Source organism: Haplochromis burtoni, unplaced genomic scaffold (assembly GCF_018398535.1).
Source record: "Haplochromis burtoni strain Fernald_Lab_line unplaced genomic scaffold, NCSU_Asbu1 Contig_5, whole genome shotgun sequence".
Lineage (NCBI taxonomy): Eukaryota > Metazoa > Chordata > Actinopteri > Cichliformes > Cichlidae > Haplochromis > Haplochromis burtoni.
In genome coordinates this window covers 2,487,677-2,512,224 of record NW_024582366.1, presented here as the reverse complement: position 1 = coordinate 2,512,224, position 24,548 = coordinate 2,487,677, and the positions used below count along the sequence as shown (strand labels likewise).

Below are 24,548 nucleotides of genomic sequence, written 5' to 3'. Positions count from 1 at the left end.
CCCTTCCAACTGTCATTGTAATATAGAGTTAAAAATGATGCAATCTGCCAATTAATTTGGGGCAGCTGAATCATAATAATTTCCCCATATACCCTAATTATCATTGCTATCTGAGTTTTCAGACTGCTTTATAGTATCTAATTGATCATAAAGAAGGCAGAATGTTTGCTTTTTTCATATAAAATTGCTTGCATGTGTGTTAGTATTACCCACATGACACCGCTAAAACCAGGTATAGTCATTAAAATGAATGTCTACTTGTTGCAAACACAGCTCTCGTGGATCATTGCGGCCCATTAGCAGTTGCATTTGGCTTGATGATTAGAGTTATCGGATGCTTGTTTTTTATTGTGAAGACTCTGAGAGCTGCGCTTTAGAAATGACCAATATAAATAAACTTAATTAACAACATATATACTATAAAGAAATGCAAGCTTCCATACTACAGAGACACACACACACCCTCCGGCTCTATGCTTGACCTCAACACTGCCCTTATTCCACAGCTTCGTTCATTGCATTTCACTATACTTGGTATTAAAGACACACAGGGCTTAGAAATCCACGGTATGCACTAGTGTCTTTAATAAGGCAATGAAATCAAAAGCAGTGACCCACAAGGCCAAGTACTGCTGCTACATATTACGAAATGCTGTAGTTTCCACAGGAAAGAGCTTTTTTCCACAATCACTCACTTCCCTGCCTCTACAGGAGGTCGATTACATTAGAAAAAAAAAGAAAAAATGTTAAGCATGAAGCTTACGTATTTTTTCAATTCATTTGCATTCAATTATGTTTTATTTATATAGCAATAAATCACAACAGTGACCCCCGAGGTGCTTCATATTGTAAGGTAAAGATCCTACAATAATACAGAGAAAGCCCCAACAGATCGGATCAGCCAATATCAGGAAGCACTTGGCAACAGTGGTAGTGAAAAACTCCCTTTTAACAGGAAGGAACCTCTAGCACAGAGGTGGGCAACTGCAGGCCTCGAGGGTCGGAGTCATGCAGGTTTTAGATGTGTCCTTGATCCAACACAGCTGATTCAAAGGCTAAATTACCTCCTCAACATGTCTTGAAGTTCTCCAGTGGCCTGCAGGACACCGGCCCTCGAGCCTTGGAGTTGGACACATGTGAACTAATCATTTGATTCAGGTGTGTTGACCGAGGGTCATAGCTAAAATCTGCAGGACACCGGGCACTTGAGGGCTGGAGTTGCCTACCCCTGCTCTAGCAGGAGTAGTCAGGGATAGGAAACCATCTGCCGTGACCAGCTGCGTGTAAAGGGAAGGAGACAGGACGAAAGACAATCATAAATCTACATATGAATCTGCAGTATAAAAATGCCGCAGATTGGTTTTTAAGGGTGTGGAATAACACCTCAGCCTTTTAAGATCCTCTTTGCAAAAGTGTTGTACCATGTTTTCATAATCGGTCAACCACATTCTCTATAAATATATATTCTTTTTAAATAAACCTTTTTGATCATTGAAGTAAATATTTTAAAAAAGCATTTACAACACTTCAAAATTAAAATTGAAAACATAGGCAAGTGCTTTCTTGAGTCAGAACTGTACCTGCAGTGCTGTATAGCTTGTTAGAGCACAGTCTTTCTGCACCTCCAGATGATGCTATCGTTTGACCCACAGGTTCCCATCCACACAACGTTTATTTTCCTTTGCAGAACGGCACTGAAAGAATCTTTTGTCCCATCCAGCTACTGCAGGTTTCGCTGTGATGCTTTTTTCTGCTATGGACTGTTGTAAGAGTACAGCCTTTTTCCTTTTTTGCAGTGACGTATGCTGTCAACAATTTACAGTATAAAACAATATAAAAGTGGAAATGTGAGTCTTTTACAGTCTCTTGCAATCAGTCTCTTATACAGAAATGTGTAACTTTGTTGAAACTGATATAAGCCACACAGAAAAAAGTGCAGCTTTTTGCTCTTCAACAACTTTTTCAATTACTGTCTACAAAACCTTACCTGCAGTCAACATCAGAAAATACTTGAAGAAACTGTTGTATTGACAACGTGACTAATCGTGACTGTAAACAATGATGTAAAGATAGTTTGCTTTGTTCACTGACAAAAGTATTTACATTTGAGAGATAAATTAAGGCAGGTTTGCTTGAATTGTTTGGAGAATTCTTGTAAACGCTGAGGATGATTTGTCTAGTATTAAATGAGGCTGTTGTAATCTGTCTGATGTCAGATTTTCCAATGCTACTAACAAGTGTAGCTTTCCTGGTAAGCAAATTGATGCAGAATGGGTCATCTATGCTCGGTTAGTCACATGATATTAAAAAAAAAAAAGCGTCTGACTTTCCGATGCCTCCAGTTAACCGCTTTGAAAAATGACGACCTCGCATTTATTTCAGTATTGACACAGCATAAATACAACCCACAGCGAGTTCAATATCACTGAACTGTGAGTACACAGAGCAGATAAAAGAGGCAGTGAAGACTTGGGATATGAGAGCAAATTGGAATCATTCACAACAGGAATGAGACATGATGTCAGTCTATATTTAATCATAGAATCCAGGTGAAACTGCTGTGGCTTAATTATGGTAAATGGAAGGCAGTGTGACTGGTCACAGCTAGTGCATTACAGATGTAGTCAATTAATGTGATGATGGTTCAGTCCCAGTAAGCTCTATAGCCCCACAAGCCCAATACCACCATCATCTTTAAGACTACATAGACTTAAAGGCCGGCAGGCTCGGCACTGATTTACTGGAGCTTCATTTAATCAGTTCTGGAATAGCACCTTTTGTGCAGGTAAAATGTAAAAGAGTTGCAGACTAATGCACAAAGCAACACTCACATATGAATAGTGAAAAGAATAAAAATGCTACCAATTCAATTAAAAATACACAAAACAGATAAAAGCAAATAAAATTGATCTCAGCAGGCAGGGACATGACTGAAAAAGGAAAAACAGCAGGAAAGTGTACAGGGAGCAGAGAAGGTCTGGAGCCCCTGTTAGTGGGCTGTCCACAGTTTTAGAGAATGAGTAATTATACTTAAAAGCATTAAAGCTGGTAGGCAGCAAGCTGGTGTCCATCCTAAATGATGGCAGTAACTGGTCTCTGGCATTTATCAACCTGCTGGTTGTTTTGATTCAGGTACCCTTCTATCAGGATTCGGAACCATCGGGAAAACAAAAAACTTAAACAGTCACAACTGAGCAGAACTCACACAAGGTTCAACACGGGCGATCGTGGCTCAAGAGTTGGGTGTTTGTCTTGTAATCGGAAGGTTGCCGGTTCGAGCCCCGGCTCGGACAGTCTCGGTCGTTGTGACCTACCGCCTGCTGGTGATGGCCAGAGGGGCCGACGGCGCGATATGGCAGCCTCGCCTCTGTCAGTCTGCCCCAGGGCAGCTGTGGCTGCAACTGTAGCTGCCTCCACCAGTGTGTGAATGTGAGAGTGAATGAATAGTGGTATTGTAAAGCGCTTTGAGGGGTTCCAAAAAGCGCTATATAAATGCAATCCATTACTATTAACACAGTCCAAAAAAATATTGCATGCACACAAAACTAACTGTGTTTTAAATGGGCAGCACATTGAAGTGCATTGTGATCCACCCACATAATGCCATTCTGGCTTGCCGTGCGGTTACCATTAACAGTGATTGCACCAGTAACCTGCACCAGTGTGGTTGGGAATTGCTCTGCTTGAGTGGTACCATGACAGTTAAATGCTGGGTTATTCTGGAACAGCCTACGTAATTTGAGTTTCCAGATCAAATGCTACCAGACCACACTGATTTCACCAGATGTCATCTGTCTTACTTGCACCTTGCTGGTTTGGAACATCTGACCACAGAGATGAGGCTGACTGTGAAACACTTGAGACCCTGCAGTGAAATGGCATTGATACACTGATAAAATAAAAATTCATAATTATTTGAAACCACCAGCATTGCTGGTGCCAAATAGCGAGGGCATAGACGTGCAATAAAAAAAATTGTGGGCGTGACCTCCGCTGAACACAGACAAGCATCTTTGTGGGCTTTTGGAAAGGAAAAAAAATCTTCACGCGCTTCAGCCTAGAGAAGCAATCGAATGCTATCCATTTCACATGAGCAGATCACAATAATGAGAAACAGGTGTGAGTAATAATGTCTCCCACGCTCAACAGTACCCTTTAGTGATATACACAGGTGGCATGTAGGCTTCCAATTAAACTGACGGAGCTAAATATTCCAGTTTGCGAGTGTTCATAATTCTGTAGAAAATATGCAGCCTTGTGCTGATTCAATGTGAACATAATGACATCTCTGAAGTTATCAAATGCTAGCAAACCCGATCAGGCAAACCAAATGGAAAAGGATGGTCATTGCTACTGTTACATGAGTTTTCCCATGCCTAACATAGCAAACACTATCAGCCTTTTGTTGTGCTTATATATCCCACACCCCTGTCTTTGCTATTCATCCAACAGTGTTTTTGGTGTACTTTGTTTTTTTATTGTTGGATTTTCTGAGCTGCACAAAGACATGTTCCTACTACTGGATGTGAGCGGTCGCTTGAACAAGAATAAACTATTTAAAAACAAGATCAGTGTTAACCAAGAAATCAAAAGCTAAATGTTTATGAAAGCTAAATTCCTGAATCAGTTTCAAAGAGAAACACATTCAGCGCTCACAGTAATAGTTATCCAGTGATCAGTTTAATTCAGTTCAATTCTAGGTCTACACTATCACGCAGCAGAAGTTGAGCAGTAGAGGTGTTCGTCATTTGAAGTAGAGCATCATTATTTGCAGCAAACCTTTTTGGTACCATCGATGTTAAGATTTCACTCATTTGGTGTGACCAGGAAGGACGAAATTAGAAATGAGAATAAAATATGAGAGCATGAGGGTGGGAATGGATGTTTGTGTCTGTGTGTGCCTGTTTGTCTGTGTCTATATGTCAGGTTGGGTGTCAGATGCCACCTCTCTGGGGACATCTCAGACCCTCCAAGGAGGCCTATCTCCCCCCACCACTCCCCTGCCAGTGGCAGACGCCCTCAGGTGGTTCTTTGTGTCCGGGGATGGGGGTCCAGGTACACACCGGCTCCTGGTGGCTGCTTGTCGGGGCCTGGAGCCTGGGGCTCGCTCGGGCCACTTCGGGGGCGGGGTGCCTTCGGCCTCTCGGCCTGGGGCTCGGTCACTCAGGCACAGCAGGCTGCCGGCGGAGCTCACGGGCGCGTCACTGCAACTCCCCCTGGCTTCTGCTCCGCGGCTGCTGAGTGAGCCCTCATCTGGGACTCTCCTCAGCTCTTTCTGGGACAGTGGCGCGGCTGCCCCTCTGTTGGTCTTCCTTGGTCTCTTGTGTTCTGGGGGCCTCTGGATGTCTGGAGTCTTGATCTCCTCCATACCTGCTTCATGCCCTGGAGGACGGGGCTGTGGCCCCCCCACACCCTCTAGCAGATCATTACATGAAGGAACCTTTTAAAAACAAGAAACAAGCGCGTCCATGCTCACAGGTGTACACACGGGTGATCACACCCACAAACTACACCCTTTTTGGCTCCTACCTCAAAGCACACTGTGTTCTGTTGATCTTATGTGCTGCACAATAATGTTTAATATTTAGTATTTACTGTCATATTCCCATATATCATTGTGATGTTGTTTATTCTATTACTCTTGTTCTCTTCTGCTTGTTTTCTTTTTTCTTTCTCAACAGGTGATCCAGGTGATTGATTTATGTATGTTTTGTCTGCTTATTTTGTTGGTTTTTGTTTTCTGCCCTTTATCACCGTTCCTCTTCCCCGCTGTTTTTCTTTCCCTCTTTCTTTCTCCCCTTTCTTTTCCTCAGCCAAGTCTGTCCCGTATTTAGCAGGTTAAAATAAAATAAACAATAAAGGTAGAAAAAAAAAGAAAAAAAAAGAAACGAGAATAAAAGAAGGACAACTTGGAAGATGGCAACTGGTGAAGCTGTCGTCTTATAGCTCTGCCCCGACTCGCCGATAAGAAAGACTCATGTATGGAAGTACTTTGAGGAATACTTTAAGGTGAATGACTGATTTGCAAAAGGTAATATGCAAGCATTGCTAGATCACAGGACAAAATACTTCCATTTCAGTGAAGCTTTTCTATTTATGGATTTTTATGGATTTCTTAAATGTTCTTTCAAAAACCTACGTAGCGATGATCCAACCACATCACACCAAACTCAGTCTGAGTTGCCAGCAGGTACAGTATGAAGACTTGTATACTTCTACTACTATTTACAAAAGAACATTAACAATATTACAGAACGTTAAGAATGAGGCTCTCCCTGTTCCTGCTGCCAAATGAATTTTCACACCAAAGCCACATTATCTTGTGAATCTGTAATAAAAGTGATCATTTGCGTGAAATGACTGGAATAGTTTGTAGTACGAGAAGTAAAAGAGCAGATAAACAAAATAAAATCACATGAAAATAAACAACACGTTGTCTAAGATTAAGACCACTGCGGCATTTACAGGAAGATTTGCTGCTTTCCCCCCAACATCATTCACATGTTAACTTCAGAATCAGCAGATGTGGACTTACAGTTGAACAAAATATTAATGCAGATCCTTCAGAAACAAATGGACAAATTTCAGATTTAAAAATCAGATTATGCTGCAGTGTATTAGTAAATGAACTCCAATATATTATTTCCATGCAGGATCCACTTGCACCAGGCTGCAAATTGTGTTTCTATTGATTTAACCACGAAGGGGCCTTTTCAAAGGTCAGAGAGGCCATTAGGCAGGTATCCCATCCTTGATATACATTTTGGAGATCATTTTATGTCCACTGCTCAACTAATAGACAACACAGAAATAAAACAATATATCCAAGCTCTAGCGTTGGTGTAAGTAATGTAAAACTGTCAAGGGACGCAACATAAGTTGCATGTGAGCGCATGGTGAGAGATATTCGAGAAACTGACAGAGGCCTCTCTCACCTGAGGGAGATGTCACTCCAAGCAAATTAAAGAAATCACAGCAAGGTTAATTCCGTATTCAGTGCCAATCCTGGCTAAGTGCCGATGCGGTAAGCAATTTCCCACATTGTGTAGGGGAGCTGAGGGTACACTTCCTTCAGGGCTGCAATACACAGATAGGGCAGGCATCGCTGAAGAATCCATTATAGCATAGAGCAGCATTTTCTACATCAATTTATCCTTTAAACTCGTGAAAATGGAGAACAACCCACGCCGCTACATTGTGCACTGGTGCCTTCTGGCCCCGACTCAAGGTGTGGGCCAGAAGTAGGGGTAGAATCACACCATGTGCAGGGCTTGTCTGAAAAACAGGCTGTTAGTCTACCTTGATACGTAACCCCTACCCTGCTCCCTGGCTGCCAATCTGAGGCCGTTAAAATCCAGAGTGGAACTGGGCCAAAGGAGCCTTAAGTCATGTCTGATTGGATGTGCTGCCACCTCCGTGACCCGTAGAATTACCTCACCGCTACTTTCTGTGCTGACATATTTAGCCAAATGCGCTGAAGGCAGTGAAACACAATTTCAGGTGCTGGACTGGTTATTGGTTATTGGAGTGTGTGATTACACAATAGCTAGACAATGCTGAGAGTAACATACATCATTCAGAAAATGAGCGACGAGACAAACAGAGTGGTCTCGGGAGAAAAACAAAATAATTAGTTTTACAGAGAAAAATCTTTTATTTATTTAGTGAATTAGCAGATTTGTATTCTGCTTGTGGCCAGGACGAGTGTGTTCACACACAGATATACATGTGCGTGCTCATGTGCATTACTTGCACACTGTGTGTGTAAGTTTTCCTCCTATGCTAAGTTCTTTGCGATGAATAACTGAGTCTCGAGGCCCCCTTGTTGAACTGTTGTCTGCTTAGCAGAGCTTTCACGGCAGAAGAAAGAGCACAGTGCTAAACTGCTAGTGTTTCCTACACAGATTATATTTGGAGAGGCCACCCAGGTATAAAAACGATTGCCCGGGAAGTAAAGTCTGCGTATGGGAAACGATGATTAGGCTCCAACAATTTGCAGAAGTTAATAAAATGTACCACAGAACAGCACAATTAAGAGATTTATTTGTTTACTTAATACGGCCTGGTAAGCTGTGTGTGTTGTACCAGATGAATCCTTTTATCACAGAGGGTTTAGGTTAAAAATAATAAACACTTTTTACTTTACAATTAAACCGGAACAAGCTGTAGTGTCCTGTTGTGTGGAGTCCACACCACAGCTAAACTGCTTATTGTTTAATTAGCTGTCTCTGTCACTGCAGAGCGTGGGACCGAATCAATCTGTCGAGCTTGGCACACACGGACACTTAACAATGAAATGAGTGTGTTAATATAAGGATAGAAAAAGGATCATATTTTACATATTTATTAAGAATGGAAGGCTTTTATGAGATGTGACTAAAATGCAAATTCAAAAGTAACAAATGCAGATGTCTGTTCAGAAATAGACACAAGGTAATCACAGTGACATAGTAATCCAATTTGAAAGAATCACTGATTACAAATGATCTCACCAATGACATCTGCGTTTGGAAAAAGAAAGGGTCAATTAGGGCGTGCAGTATACTACAGTGTACATACAGTACAAGGCTCATTTTCAAAAAGGCTCATTTTCAGAGTTTAAAGCAAAAAAAAACAACAACTCTGGGAGCCTTCTAGGGGCCAAGAATGTGAAAAATTCTTCTGAGCTTCAATTAGTCAGTTAACTGACTGAAAAAAGGATAAATATATAACTGATTAATCATCTAGATTCCTCTAAGATAGAAAGCCAACATTCTCTGGTTCCAACCTCAATTCAATTAAGGCAAGGCAAGTTTATTTGTATAGCACAATTCAACAACAAGGTGATTCAAAGTGCTTTACAGAGACATTAGACAATTCAATTTTATTTATCGTCCTCCATAATATATTGGCTGTTTTTTTTCTTTGCATCTGTAAACTCGACATGTTTTTGCTAATCTATTAAGAAGAGAATAATACACTAATCAGTAAAGACAATGGTCGGTCTAAGTATATTAAAAGGCACTGCTTATATGTGGCTTTCAACTACATGTACCATTAAATAAAGTAGTAGTGTGTAACAGTAGCATAGCACCGTGGCAAACAATCTAGTAGTCATCGTGTTAGGGCCACTACAATAAACCACGAGCCCATTGAGCACCTCTTTAGTTAGCAACACTCAGTTCAACAGCTGAATGGGGAAGTGTTAGACACAGCTCCTGCTGCTGACACGTGAAATTTGAAATGCAGTGCCTAGCTCTTTATCTTTCACCTCCCATCGTGTTTAAAGCATGCCCAAATGTCAGCCCTTGAACTGCAGATCAGTTCAATGCAAACTATGACAAAAGAAACCCGGTTCTGAATGAGAGATCCCAGGTGAGCAGACCGACAAACACCTGCTAAGCCTTCCTTAAAGAGCTGCCAAATTTCAGCGTGACATGACAGGCACAACTCGAGGTTCACAGCAGTGATATAAAGTCAAGTTTGAACAATTCATCACACTATTACATGCTAGAAAAACACTACAGCCCATGCTATTACCAAAAAGTCCCGTTAGATCTAGTTTTAACAGGCTGCAGTACTCACAACATAGTAAGCTGTGTCTGCAGAGCGGACCTGGGCAGAGGAAAGCCCATTGGCTGTCTCTGAGCGGCCCGTACGAGGTCAATGGAAAATTAGGAAATACAATACTACAAAATACAATTGAAAATGAACCCAGAATGGACATTGGTATTGGTATTTTCCCACCAGACCTTGCTGTCAAAATCAATAATAAAAATGTAACACATTGTTGATGTTGTTACTAAAACAGTAAACAGTGGCAAGGGGACAGGAGTCAGTTTGTTGCTCTTTTGAAGGAGCATGAGACCGAACATGGTGACATAGGCTACAACGTAGCTGACAGGTGGTTTGGCTAAAGGGCTAAAATGTGCTGGGGACCTGAGAGCAGAAACTCAAGAGTTTTGTGGGAAGAAAAATGAGGAATTTGTAAAGCTTGAATTTGCCGTTCCTCACATTTACACCCCAGACAATGAACCTGATTATTTTACACTTACTTAAGCTTAAACCAGACAACTCCTTGTTCTCTTAAACTCTTAAACTACAAGAAAAACAGCAAAGACCGCTCTGTATGGAGTTAAAAATCTAACATTTTGCAAAAACATGCACATTTTGTTCACAGTTTTTTTTTACCTATATTGATTAATAATGATAAAATATTGGTACTATTACTATTCCTTCAATTGTAACATCTACTCAGTTGCAGCGCAGAGATACAATTAATATTGAGCAAAATTAAATTCTGCTATTGGCGAGCCTCCACAACAGTCCCAATTTCTCATGCGGCCCTATGGGAAAATCGGACGACGGAGGATGCTGCTACCTGTTTCTTTACAGTGTGTCATGGAGAGATCATGCACTTACACTAAATGAAAAGGCAGAGCACATATAGCATTGGTACATGTACAGTAGCAGCGGAAGAGAGAGAAAAACGCTCCCAACTGAGTCCTATCATGAGAAACAATCAAATATGCGTTCTAGTATTCTAGTCAGCCTTTTCAAAGGTCACACTTCTATCCCATGGATTCAAATCTCAATGGAAAAGGCTTATCAAAGCAATTTTCCCAGCCATCCAGCCATCCACACAACCAAACCAGATTGAAACAGACTACATTAAAGGCTTTTTTACCTCACTTTCTGTGACCTATGAAAGAATGGTGAGGAAACAGCACCAGATTCCATATATAGGTAATACCCTGACAAGCAGCCATGCTGCCCCAATCTATCATGAGATTAGCAATGAAGTGGGTAAGTGAAGAGCTAAATTAGCAAAGACAGAGTTGCTTTCGGAAATACTGCAATGACATTTCCTGCCAAAAATCTTTCACTTGGTTTAAACACACAAGTTGATTCAAAACAGTGTTTTAATGACACTTAAAGGCTGCAAAGCCGAAAGCTGATCAAACTGATACACACTAAAATAAGCATCTTGCCACTATGTTTCTGTTTTTACTGAACTGCAGCCCTGAATTAGTTGGGGAGAAATCCTTGCTCAAGGGCACATCAACAGTGCTTGATAAGAGCAAGGGAAGCATGAAACATGTAGCTTTCACCAAAGGATAGAGGGCATGTGTTTTTAGTTATAAGCACCCTTAACATGCAGCAGTCCTCACAACCTCCTAAGGACTTCACTGTTAAGCACAACTTTCTCATGGCTAATTAAGCTATTACAGAAAAAGTCTTCAAAAACATTAAAGTCCACACATATTTGTTCTTCTCATAGCACGTCAACAATAATGATCAGTGTTTTTTCAAGTGCCTGCTTCAGCTCTCTCTAATGAAGAACATGCACTAACTTTCTATGAACCGATTTGAGCCAAATTATCATCTCAATAAACTGTTTATGGCCACACTTCACTGGATTCACAAAGTTTATTATTAGCTTGCACTTTGCTGGTTGGCAGGAAGGGGACAGAGGGGAAAAAATGCAAACACAAAACAGTCAGAGTGGGAATACGAACCTGACAGTCAGTCAGAGCAATTTATCATTCTGTCAAACTTCACTGACTGCTGCAGCAGAACCATCTACAGTGCAAAAAAATCTCTGCCCACTACTCCAAAATGACTGAGTGTTGAGGAGGCCAGAAAACTATCCCTGACATGTAGAAGTGTTTGTTATTAAACACACCTGCTTGGCTTTACGTCAATGAGGTAGCTAAAATAGCAAGAAATTTGTCCTGCGTCTGTAACAATCAAACATAACAGATAAACCATTAGTGTGATTTGTAAAACATGTGCTTTAAGAGTTAAAACACATTAAGTTTTTTCTTTTTTCCCCCGCCAGCTCTATCTACTGATAAACGAGTTCAGGATGGTCACTAGCTAACTAGTACACTTCCAGGGTTGTTCCTGTCCCAGTATAGTCCTAAACATGGCAGGAAATATAATCATGGTGAAATGAGTCCATGTTGCATTGTTTGATGGAAATGTATTCCTATTCCTGTTATTTGTGACTTTTATTAAATAAATTAGTTTACACGCAAATTCAACAAAACACAGCGATGTGGAAAAGAAAATGCAACATTATCAAAATTATACATGAGTTATAGGATAAAAATAAACAACTATTCAGTAAAAAAAGTTTTAAAATTGTCCCTGGTCTTTGTTTGTTTTTTATGAGGGAGAGCTTTTTACCATCTGGCTCGTTACAGTCAAATAACCTTATTTAACAGGATATACTAGAATATGTTTCTGTGCTTTATTGATCAAAAACGCACTTGTTATTTATACTTTACATTGCTGCAGCAGACAGTTTCACCCTCTGTCAGAACTCCCTTTTCTGCTCCTCAGACGCTTCGGTTTGAACAGTAGTTACGAACATAACCAACATGGATCGCTAAAGAACACTAACAACATGGTACAACATAACAATAAACTTTAGCGACATGCGACTTTCTCACCGAGAAGTCATTGTTCATGTTAGTAAAGCCCAAATGGATAAATAAACTAATTAGCATTATAATGCAAACTCCTTTATAATGATCCTGCAGCGTCTGTGGAATCACACTGCAGCTCCAAATTGGTAATTAATTTCCTCTGCTACCCAAAATAACTCTTGTTTACAAGCAGCCAACCTGCTGCAACTGTCTCAGCAATAATCCTTGCATTCAGTTTTTTAATGTGTCTATAGTATTATGTAACAAAGCATGCATGTACATACTGCAAATAATAGTTGGTGTGATGATCACTGCAGTGAGAAGCATAGCAAATGTAAGGTATGGTGTGCTGCATCATTACAGTAACGTTAATGCTAATTTACCAAGATCAAATGACCTGATTACAGATGTACGCCATCTATAATCCAGATCCCTTCCCAGACGCCTTGACCCCCACTCACATGAGTCACATGATATGGTGGGGTTCACCTGAAACCTTGGCTGATTGTGACCCACACCTGTTTTTACACCTTGGCTCATGTGATTAGGCAGAGGATCAATAGGGGGTTCATGACCCTCTTAGGGACACTCCCAATAGGGTTTAAAAACTCTCCACCAGTTACGCTTAGAACTGAAGAAGCTTGTCAGATGAAACATCTTCAAGAAACTTAAAGAAGACCAAATGTGTTTCTTTCCGAGCTCCTTGGACTTCGACAAAGAAGCTAAGCAGAACCATGACGAGACATGATGCCACTGTCAAAAATGTGGGATTTAAGCCATTTACCATTGTTACCAACTCTGTGGCCATAAAAAACTCCCCGAGACAGCTCTCCTTGAACCTGGTTCTTTACAATGAAGTGCCTTGAGCTGACTGTTGTTGTGATTTGGCGTTACATAAATAAGACTGAATTAAACTGAACAGCTCTATTTGCCACAACGAACATCTGATCCATATGAGGCTCACGGCCCACTTCATTGAGACTACTGAACTTCATGTTCCTTTTGGTGCCACTGGAGAAGAAGCAATTATAGTCCAGATGTAGTTTTTAGATTTTATTTTGCACTGATGGCATTTTTATGTTTTTGTAGCTGATCATAGAATTTTAGTTTTCAAGTTTGTTTCTGTTCTTCTGTAAAACTTGAACCTTTTCAGTTTCAGTTTATTAGATGTACTCGTGTTGTTTATTTAAAATGTAGTTGAACATTGTTGTCATGAATATATATGAACTTTAAGCTTGTCAGCCACAGTGACTGGACACATATTGTCATATGTATCCATAATGACTGACATTAAAAACGTTTTTATAAGACGTTTTTCCATATTGCCAAGCCCTAACTAAATCTTGCCAAGCATAATTCACAAAAGATTGATTTTTTTATTACTGTATTTTTTTATGTGTGTGCTGCATATTTGTAGCTTTTATTTTCTACAAGCATGCTATCTATTCACAAAGTCTCTTAAATAAGCCTCTTGGATGGAAAGAAATCCCCCAACAGTCCCCAAAGTTGCCCACAAAATGTTCCCAAGTAAAAAGAGCGATTGTTATGATCATTTCAACACGTGCCAAGGCTTACTTTACATGTCTAGATCCCCATCTGTCTCATTTTATAAATGACTTAACAGAGCTGTAGTTTTGACTATATTTATACCCTGGAAGTAATTACCTTATACGTGCAGAATTCATGAATCAATTTGCAATCACAGTCCCAGCACTGTTAGTTTTTAAAGTCTGCTGCTATTTGACAGATCATTCACAAACGAGGTAAATATTCCCATATGCTCTGATAGCACATTCAAATTGGCCATGCACTGGTTAAAGCATGCTCTGCATATCCAAGGGATTTAATGGAATTCCATCGATAGGTAATTAGCCTATTACAACCTTTCAGTTGTACCACATCCTTTGGTCAAATCACCCTTACTAGAACTGACTCAAAGATCCCATGGCAAACGGCTTCTTTTCTGATGTGCTGGGAGACAGTCTGTGATTACATTTAGTCCTGGGCCCTTTCATTTGACCAGCATATCATTTCTTCCCTGGCATACTTCAAAGTGTGGACACTTCAAAGTAGAATGAGTGACTGCCACTCGGACTCTGAGGATGGCTCTTTTGATCATCCTCTGAAAACCCCTCTAATGCAATCAGGGCAAGCACGCCAGAGAGAAGGATTTGACAGCCATAAGATAAATGCAGTAATCCTCATAGCTATCAGATAAGCACAGCATGCTCTAATCCATTAATATGAAAATGAGGGAGGACTCAAAGTGGCTGGGTGGGGGCTTCAGAGCAACAGTTAAACACTTTGGAATAAGTCTTCAAAGGAAGGATTCAGAATTTAAACTATTTAATGATCTGTGTGTGTGTGTGTGTGGGGGGGGTGCCCAGGATAACAGCTTCCTACATCATAACACTAAATTATTTTGTTAATGCACTTACAAGGTGTAAGAGCAAATCTGATGTCTACCTGCAGTGATGTGAGTTAAAGTCTTCCAGCAACTCTTGAGTAACCATCAACCTGCTTTTATAGCAGTCCTCAGTTTTAACCTCTGCATCCTGTTTTATTACATTTGACCCTGAGTTTCTGTTTATGCTCTCCTGTTATTAAGATGTTTGTGTTTACGGCATCGTTCAGATACTCTATTATTCTAGTCTTGGTTATGGTGATATTGAGTCTTTCTGCTTTTACTTTGTTTCCTACCGATAGCTTTCAGTTTTGCAATCGGCTGGTTTGACTCTTACTTTTGGTAGTAATAGTTTGCTCAGTGTTTTTCCTGTCGTCTGTTCTCCCTGTCTCATTTTTCTCGTGGTGCCTGGTCCACTGTCATTGACTCTGACTCTTCTTGACTCTGAGTATTTGTCTTTATTTTATTTTGAAGGGTTTTTTTTAACCTGTGTCTCATTCCTATTGACATGAAATGCATTATATGTTTCCAGGATAGTGCTCTGATAAAGGTCAAAAAGACTGACGACTCCATCAGATCACCATCTGGAGTACGTAGGGGACCAGGGAGAGACCACCAACCAACCTTCACACAGCAGTAATGTATGTCAGGTGGTACAGTGTGTTAAACTGTCAGAATTCAGCATTTAGCGTTTGGTCAGATGCTGCGAAAGTTTTAAATGTCCACAAAATGCAGCGATTAGCGTCAGATTGCAATTGTCATGGCTATAATGTTAGCCAGTGCAAGCATGCCTAACAATATATATGGAACATTTTAGCCTTTTGACCCATAGCCTAAAATTCTTAGCCCTTGCAAACATTTTACAATTGCAATGCTAGCCTGGAAAAGAAATGACAATGTGCCACCTCCTCCTTCTTCAGCATGTAAGAATAGACAAGGACCCTTGTAGGCGTATGCTTTCTCTGTCAGAATTGCTGCCTCAGTGCATATACTCCGTACACTACCTATGGTACTAAAAAAAAAAAAAATCCCTCTTTCAGACGTTTGGAGTTGGAAGGAACTGTAAGTATTGGTTCTAGTGGGGTGTGTCAACGTGAAGTCTGTAGCTGCTCATTTGCTGATTGCTTTAGTTGTAAAGGTAGATGCAGACTTGGCTTCTGTCTGTCCCCCAACTTTGTTTTTTGAAGGAACTCAGTTGTTCCATCTGACCACCTGCTCTTCTAATGCAAATCCATCCAATCACATTTATCTCCTATTCTATCTCTCTATCCTCTTGCTATTTCTTTATCTGCAACATTACTAGAAGTACTCTGTCCTGTTCATACAATCACCTATTGATATTTTCCGTGCTTCCCCATTACTGCTTTCTATTCAGCTATCATTCTATCCATTTATCCATCCCTTCATTCATTAGCATTGGGTATGTGAGAGGTGATGTGAACTCACCTAATGGGGTTATGTGTCTCCAGGTAATGGTTGGCTCAGGTTTCCCACTGGCTGTGCAGATGAGAGACACATTGCTGCCCTCGTTTACCGTGATGTCAGGGGAAATGTCATATATCTTGGGAGGAACTACAAAAAAAGAAAAAGAAAGGAAAGGGAGAACATATAAACAAGATTAGCATTTCAAAGTGAAATATGATTCCTCCAGCAATATCATCTATATGTACGATTAAATTAGAGAGGAAATCCGTGTATGATGAATAATACAGTAAGAACAGTAAGAAGAATATATGTTTCGGTAAATGCTCCTTCACTTTACTGTTTGCATAAATCCCACATTACATGTCATATTCAGACCCCATGAGTCTGACATTGTCACCTTGTTAGATATTCAGAGTGGGCGTAAGGGGAGTGTGACTTTCCCCTTGGCAGTTACTCCTACTCAACTGCATCAGTGACTATCACAGTCATGACTGAGGCTACATTGGGTAGTGCACACTTAGTATAGGTTAAGCAGGTTTAAACAAAGAAGCAGACAGTCGGATCAAAATAAACGGAGGCACAGTATAAGACAGGCTAAATGTTAGCGGTGGAGGAAAGAAATGAATACAGCATAGCATGCATGGTGATAGTGTATTGTTACTGGGACACCAAATATCAATATTTTATTAAACTGAATATGAACAAGAGGGCTAATCTTATGCACCACCATCCTGAGATAACATAAGCTAAATAAACTTGACAACCTCCTAACCTCCTCGGTGTAAGCTAATAACTCCATTCCATGAGTAAAAATAGGATACCAAATCTATTAAACTAAAAACGAAGAAATATTTGATATTCTGTGACCGAGGGCTTGAGTGTGTTGCACACTCACGATACTTTTTATCCATAAGGCGATTGCACGCCTCACAGGAGGACTTTTCTGCAAACAGTCACAGTCTGACTTGCACTGATTGCAATCACTCAAATTGCCAATATGTTGCCATCACACTGAATGAGTCTTTGTCACTGAGTGCAACTCGAGGGGACTCGATTCAACTGACCACCAGCTGGTTGTACATTAATATAGAACAGGAAGGTTGCCCAGCACAAATGTGATGGTTAAAATGGAAATTTCTGTTAAATGCAGATTTAACACCATCAGATATGTAATTTCTAACAATTTATCACAGTTAATTGCTCTATTATAGAAAACAAATTCCATGTAATTGCCAAATTGACCGCACTGAATTGCAGACTGATGTCAGACTAAGGCTAACTCCGTCTTATGTTAACATTTACAGCAGGCTTTAGTGTTTGGTATTTGACAAGTCTTTCCTGTCAAATAGGGGTTGATGTAGGAGACGCCCTGTACAGCTCACCAATCAGAGACAGACAATTAACGTCAATGTGTTTGTACTGGAACATGGACACTCCACACAGAGGGGCCCCAGCCAGGAGGCTAGTGGATCTAAACTAGCCAAATGGGGCTATGAGTCAACAGTTTGCCCATGATTAGCTCACCTCTCGCTAAAAAGAATCAATCTGGCAACTTATTGTATGACATCCTCTGTTGTATAAGTATATCGAGGTCCCAGTATATGTATATCGAAATATGGAAATAATTCTTAGATATTTTACAAAAACAAGAACAGGCTTTAAACAGATCTTGTCTTCCTAGAATCACTAGTGTATAACATCTGTTGGCGATATACTGATATAATGATTGAGGGTAAACAGAAGTTAACTAATGTGCTCTCACAGTCAGAAAATGAATGACAGCACAAAGTGTGGCTCAACTAAAAAGTTTTAAATGTGAATAATAATTGAATACACTTTGACACTTTTTAATCACAGACACTGCGACACACTGCAGATAGATGTCTCCTAATGGCTCATGTATCACGGTACCTTTGTTACTTTGGGAAATACTTCATGATGGTATTGTAAGTTACTAAGCGTAGCCCCTAAAACCAAACTCCCCAAAAGTAAGTAATTCATAGATCTGTAGCTGGGCTTAGAGGGTGTTTATCATCAATTTGGGGGGAAAAAAATATATTGACGGCAGCTCATGAGAAGTCCCCGCTGGACATCACTTACACGTATAATTGGAAAGTTTCTGTGCACTTAAATCCTCTTGGAGCTTTGATGTTAAAAGCTTCGGTATTTAGGGTGTTCAAAACGCAGAGAGAAACACATGAAGCCATCCACAAAGGCCTTTGCACGCATTTGAATAAGCACACATGCAGGTACATGTGCATGTGCGCACACACTGCTGCCAGCTTATGAGACACTATTTTAATCTGCAAGATTTGAATCTCAGCGGGGGCTTTTCTGCAGTGGACTGTGTTATACAGTAATGGATTCTCACTCATCTGGGTCCAACTATTCAACTATTCTACCCTCTGATCCTGCCTGATGCCTGCTAAAAAACAACAAAGGAAAAGTTGATTCAACAATGTCTAGAGTTCCCCCCTTTAGGCCCACCAACACATTTTAGTCACATGGTCTTTTGTGTCATTGAACTTTCACTTCAGCATCAATTTCTCCCCTTCACTCTGTTATGAGTATACAAAGGGCACTGCAAAGAATTTAAACGCAAGCAAAACCTGCAACTTATAAACAATAAATGAGTTTCTTTAGTGCACAGAAAACAATCTGTGGCTTGGACAAAGTAAAAGTATAAAGCTAATAATGGAACTCCGATGACCAACATTAAGGCCATAAACAGCATGCTATAACTTTAACAAGGTTATATGTGTCCCACTTGTGTATTAAGAGCGAACAGCCAATCGGTTTTATAACTCTGCGATTTAAAGGAAACAAACAGCACTGTATGACTCACAAGTGGTACCACCAACCAGCAACCTGCACTGACCCAGGCATAACCAACCAATGAAACAAGGGAATGCCCATGAAAACATTTGCAGTGCTGCTGTTTTTTGTTGAGGGATGATAGGCGTCGCTTTTGATCAACAGATCTGGATCTAAATGAGATGAAAGTGGCGGACCTTCTGTGGGAGAGGACCGGAGGCGATGTTGAATCTAGGTTATTGCTTGTCAGACTCCTGTGTTTACTTGCTGTAGGACCCCAGTGTTGACACATCTCCTCAGTGTCTGATAGCACAAAATTGAAAATGTTGGGGTTGTCTACTGATCCTATCTCTCTTTGGCAGGGACTGAGAGGTTTTCAAAGGTTTAGATGAAGAGCCCACAGTTTTTCAGCTCAGAGCTGCTGTAGCACAGTGGCTTTACTGTATAACAATGCTTGCTCCAGTTAAGAATAACAACCGATGCTGTGAAACAGAATAAAAGATCAATAGGTACCAGTCAAACTTTAGACACTGAGTGAAAAACTTTTTATCATTATGGCGCTGCGGTATCTGAACAACTGAACAGTAATTTATTCACCAGACAATAGTCCATGTTTTCGATTCATGCTTTTTAAATCTATTATGGTAACTACCCGAAGGCTTTTTTATAATTGTAAATTTGCTCTATTACCTCTAGTATGGAGGGAAAAACTACTATAATGAATAATTAAATGTATACAACACTGAATGCATTCAAGTAAAATATTTAAAAAATGTAGGTACATATGATTATTTAAAGCCATGATAAGAAGAAGAAAGAAAGCACATCCTCTTTCAGTTCTAAGGTTTTACATATCAAGACATGATACAAATAATTTGATAACTACAACCTCAGATCAACTCCAAAACATGACATATTACATTGTGCCATTATTTATTTAACAGAAACTAAGCCAAATGCATAAGCATAAGTGTGTGCAATATTAGATCCACCCTTACTGCTGCTTTAGGAATTAAGAGGTTAAGTAGCAGCCGGGTGGATTAACTGATCATCAGCAAGTGTGAGCACCTCTACAAAAGGCGACGTTTTGTCAGTTTAGTGGTCTGGAGCACTCAGGTGCCTGTTAACACAATGCCAAGAAAGAAAGACGTCAGCGATGGTCTTGGAGAAGCAATTGTTGCTGCCCATCAATCGGGCGAGGTTATGAGGCCATTTCCAAACATTCTCAAGTGAGAAAGATTATTTACAAGTGGAAAACATCCAAGACAGCTGCCAATCTCTCCAGGAGTGGACATCGCACCATCCCAGCAAATTCATTCAAGTTCATGACAGTACAATTAGAAACAGACTGAATAAGTATGGCTTGTTTACAACGGCTGTCAGGAGAAAGCATCTTCTCTCTAAAAAGAACATGGCAGCACAGCTTAGGTTTGCGAGGTTGCGTCTGAACAAACCACAAGACGTCTGGAACAATCTCCTTCGAACAGACGAGACCAAAGTACAGATGTCTGGCCATAATGCACAGCACCACGTCTGGCAAAAACCAAACACAGCCTATCAGCACAAACATCTCATACCAACTGTCAAGGAGGGGTGATGATTCGGGCTTGTTTTGCGGCCACAGGCCCCGAGCACCTCGCAGTCACTGAGTCCGCTATGAACTCCTCTGTATACCAAAGTATTCTGGAGTCGAATGTGAGGCCATCTGTCAGACAGATAAAGCTTGGCTTGAACTGGGTCACGTAGCACCAGCAGTTCTACAACTGAATGTGAAAAAGAAAAGTCAGTGTGTTATCCAGTCAAAGTCCGGACCTTGAAATCCTTAGTGAACTGAATTGACACTGTAAAGAGGAGTGGGCCAAAATTCTTCCACAATGCCTTTGTACAGAAAATGATTGCTTTTGTAGAAAACTGGTTCTATAAGCTTCTGAATCACAGGGTGCACTTCGTTTGTTTGGCTTCATTCTTGTTAAATAAGGTGTAATATCACAGGTTGGTGTTTATCTGAATTTCTATCTACTTCATTTAAAAAAAACTGCTTTTATTATGTCCTGACATGTAAAACCTGTATTTACATTTGCATTAATTATTCTATGTAATCATCATTGGTTTTGAATTTTAAAAGCATTTCATCTTTTATCTATTTATTTTGGGAACAAGTTCCTTTGTATTTTCCTGGTTTATTTGCAAAAACTCCATTTCTGCTTAACTATACAAATGAGCCGGGGTACCACTCAAAATGCGTAATAAGGTCAACTCTTCACCTTTTGGTGTTAAATAAGTTAAACTCTTATCACGGACAAATGGGGAAATCACTGAAAGCATGTGTCATGTTTTGTCTCACTACAGCGGCCCCTCAGCGGCTTTTTAAAGAGGCAGATATGGGGGAAAGTTTGCATAACTGCAAATTTATTTTAGTTTAATAATGCAATGCTGCTATTAAGTATGAAGTGTTTATTGTGTAGGGAATAGGAAATGAGTGATAGCGTGACAAAATATGATTTTGCCATCTGTTGTTTCTCCTGTACAAAAAAAACTAAAAACTAAAATCCTAAATAATATCTTACATGTTTTTTATTAAGTGGGAGTCTTGTTGCTAGGTTACAGTGCAAAGACTTTGCAATTTGTGTTGCTGAGGGGTCCGTATGATGGACACAGGACTGAACGGGTTGTGTATTTGCCTGCGAGTACCCTTTCCTACAAATGTTTTAGTGACGAAGCTCGTATTAACAAGAGCACGAGTCTCATACTGACATGTGACTCGTGTTAATACAGAAAAACGTTTGTACGTGTCGGTGGTAACTTATATGAATATATAGCTAATGACTTTATTTTCTTATTGCTACAGTCAAAAGAAAGTTGTTATTTTCATTGATGCCATTTATATTTATTATCTCTGGACCATCCTGTCCTTCAGTGTGCATTAGAGCCCAATGACATACCAGCTGATATAAGGTATCTGCAATGGCTGATCAACCAACATTTAAAAAGTAAGGAGGATATGACAGAAACACGCTTCAAATGCTCCATCGACACACATAACATGCTGTAGTTATGAGTGATAGACAAGTAATTCGTTCACTCTGCATCTAACTTGTTGGAAACGCCTGCCACAGTTGTAACCCGAGTGTAAAATCCAAGACTTGGTGTGACAATAAAAGATTATCAAAGGCTTTAATTTTAAAGATTTAAAATGCATTTCATATTTTTTGCAAGGCTGCATAAATAGCTACACAACGCAAACATGAGGGAAGTTTATGTTTCATGTCTCTAACATAAAAATATATTGAACAATATATTGGATTTTTTTAATATGAGTCTAGATATTGTTCTTCAAAGTCCTAGTCGGTTCGACTGCACTGTGTATATGTGGAAAGCATAAAAGGAGACGGGCAAAGTTCCATAACCTTCCATGTGCATGCATAAAAAGCTAAAGATCAGGACAGAGCCAGTCAGAGTAGCCTCCAATGGTAACAGATGAAAGTAGCTGACCTCCAAAGCAGCAGAAGCACAGCAAATATAGTCAAGCTAAAGCATTTTAAATAGAATGCCTGATGTGGGCTGGCACTGAGGTCTTCTTATCTGGTGAGACTATAGCTCAACTTTCTTTGTGGCCCATCTGGACTCATGTGGGTGAATGCTGTAGTGGATATTTATGACATTTTTGCTTTTATTAGAAAAGTGAGAAAAACAAAATAATGGACATAGTGACCATGAGGACACCCACCAATAAGTGAAGTCCCTTTATGAAGCCTAAAGCTGAGAGTATTTGAAACCTGGACCCGAAGAACAGGCTAACGAGGTGTAATTGACAAGTCATTAAATAATGTGCATATTCTTGAAAATCCTCCTCGCCGACTCTGAGAATGTCACAAAAGGGACAATTTCCCTGCTCAACTGAAGTGTTTGTGCAACCAAAAGAGTTGCTGGCCATTAAAAAGCAGCAAATGACATGTAGTAAAGCTCCAGTCTGCAGGAATTAAACTGGACATATATTATGGGTCCCAGTCCCACGACTACTTGGCTGCTCCAAATCAGCACAAACGTAACCATCCAGTGAGGTTAATGATTGGAATGTGTTATGGTCCACCATTATCTTATTTTACAGCACAATAGATGTCTCATAACATAGTAATGGAGAAACATGGTGCAAAAATGTGCATTCGGAAATACAGCATCCAACCACAGTGAGAATTTTCTACATTTCTATCTTTATTTTTTACACAAAAAGAACTAAAAGCCTCCTCCAACAGCAGTGATGACGATCTTCCTCTCTGAGGTAAAATGACACCACGGATTCTTCAGGCATTATATCCGAATGTAAGTGGCAGTATCAAGGTGCTCTTACAATGTTAGTCCACACTTCAGAAGCCAGAATCATCAATACCTTGACCCAATCAACACTTAGTAATGGCGGCCAGTGTGCTGGAGGTGATTAATTTCCTCTCGTTTTCACAACACTATAACGCAGTTACTCCAAGGTAACATGTGTACTGAGGCTCACTTTGTGTTTCTCTTAAGGTCAGTATATGCCAGAAGATACTAGGATCTTTATAATAAAACAAACTGCTTGACCAGCCATAGTACATCATGGTTTAAAAGACAGCTTAAAACACCGCTGATGAGTTTGAAGATTTTCTCAAAATCCCTTCCCTCTAATTCAGAATAACGCAGCAGCCGCTTCTAACTGTAGACAACTTAACTCAGTGACATGGAAGTAAAAATAAATCTTACTATACTGATCACAGTGTATGTATATATGTACTGTAACTCGTCCTTAAAAGGTCGGGCCCGCTTAACAAAGCTTTGCAACAACGTCACAGCAATTACAAAAGCTATATATTTAAAAAATATATAATTATTATAAATCCAGTTGGGTTTTTTTGTATATATAATGCACACATCATCCTCCCCCTGTGAATGCAACACTAAGTTCTATGATTTTATTTGTTTCATGTGCTATGTTCAACATAAATAAAAAATACAACCACTTGCTCAAAGCTGCTTAGAGGAAAACTAGTCAAAACTAAAGTGGACATTCATATAAAAGTTCCTCCCTGCTGAGATAAGACGTCGCTGGAATTCTTAGTTGTTAAATTCTTGGTTAACACATTGAAAGCCTGTGAAGTTCGGTACCGTTACTGTTCCCTGGGTGCCTCTCTCTGAGTGCTCCGTATCATCCCTTTTCCACCTCCTCCAACTCTAACATCAGAAACAGTCACGACTGTGCGACCCCTTCAACAGCAGAACAATATAACCCTTCCCTCGATACCAACATCACCAGCTTGTTGTTTTCTTTAGGCGCTAATTCATTAACGATGCTATGATTGTCATGTTTGCCCATTCCTCTCTAATTTCCCTTCTCTAGCCCTGCGGGAGGTGCTGAGCACAAGCTGCCACAGCTGATCTGGGTGGCATCATCTCCCTCCTAGCAGATGCCTCAGGTGAATAAATAAAACCGTAATGACGCCACCTTGAATTACGGAAATGCT

General features: G+C 40.1%; 1 protein-coding gene across 2 annotated transcripts in view; it reads right to left on the bottom strand.

Annotated features, from left to right (window-relative positions):
* negr1 (neuronal growth regulator 1) overlaps positions 1 to 24,548 on the bottom strand; it is a 160,828-nt gene that overhangs the window by 66,075 nt on the left and 70,205 nt on the right. For both annotated transcript variants that reach the window (XM_005923370.3, XM_005923371.3), the window contains exon 3: positions 16,264 to 16,389. In XM_005923370.3, coding sequence (XP_005923432.1) covers positions 16,264 to 16,389 — 126 coding nt within the window. The remainder of the gene's footprint in view (positions 1 to 16,263; positions 16,390 to 24,548) is intronic.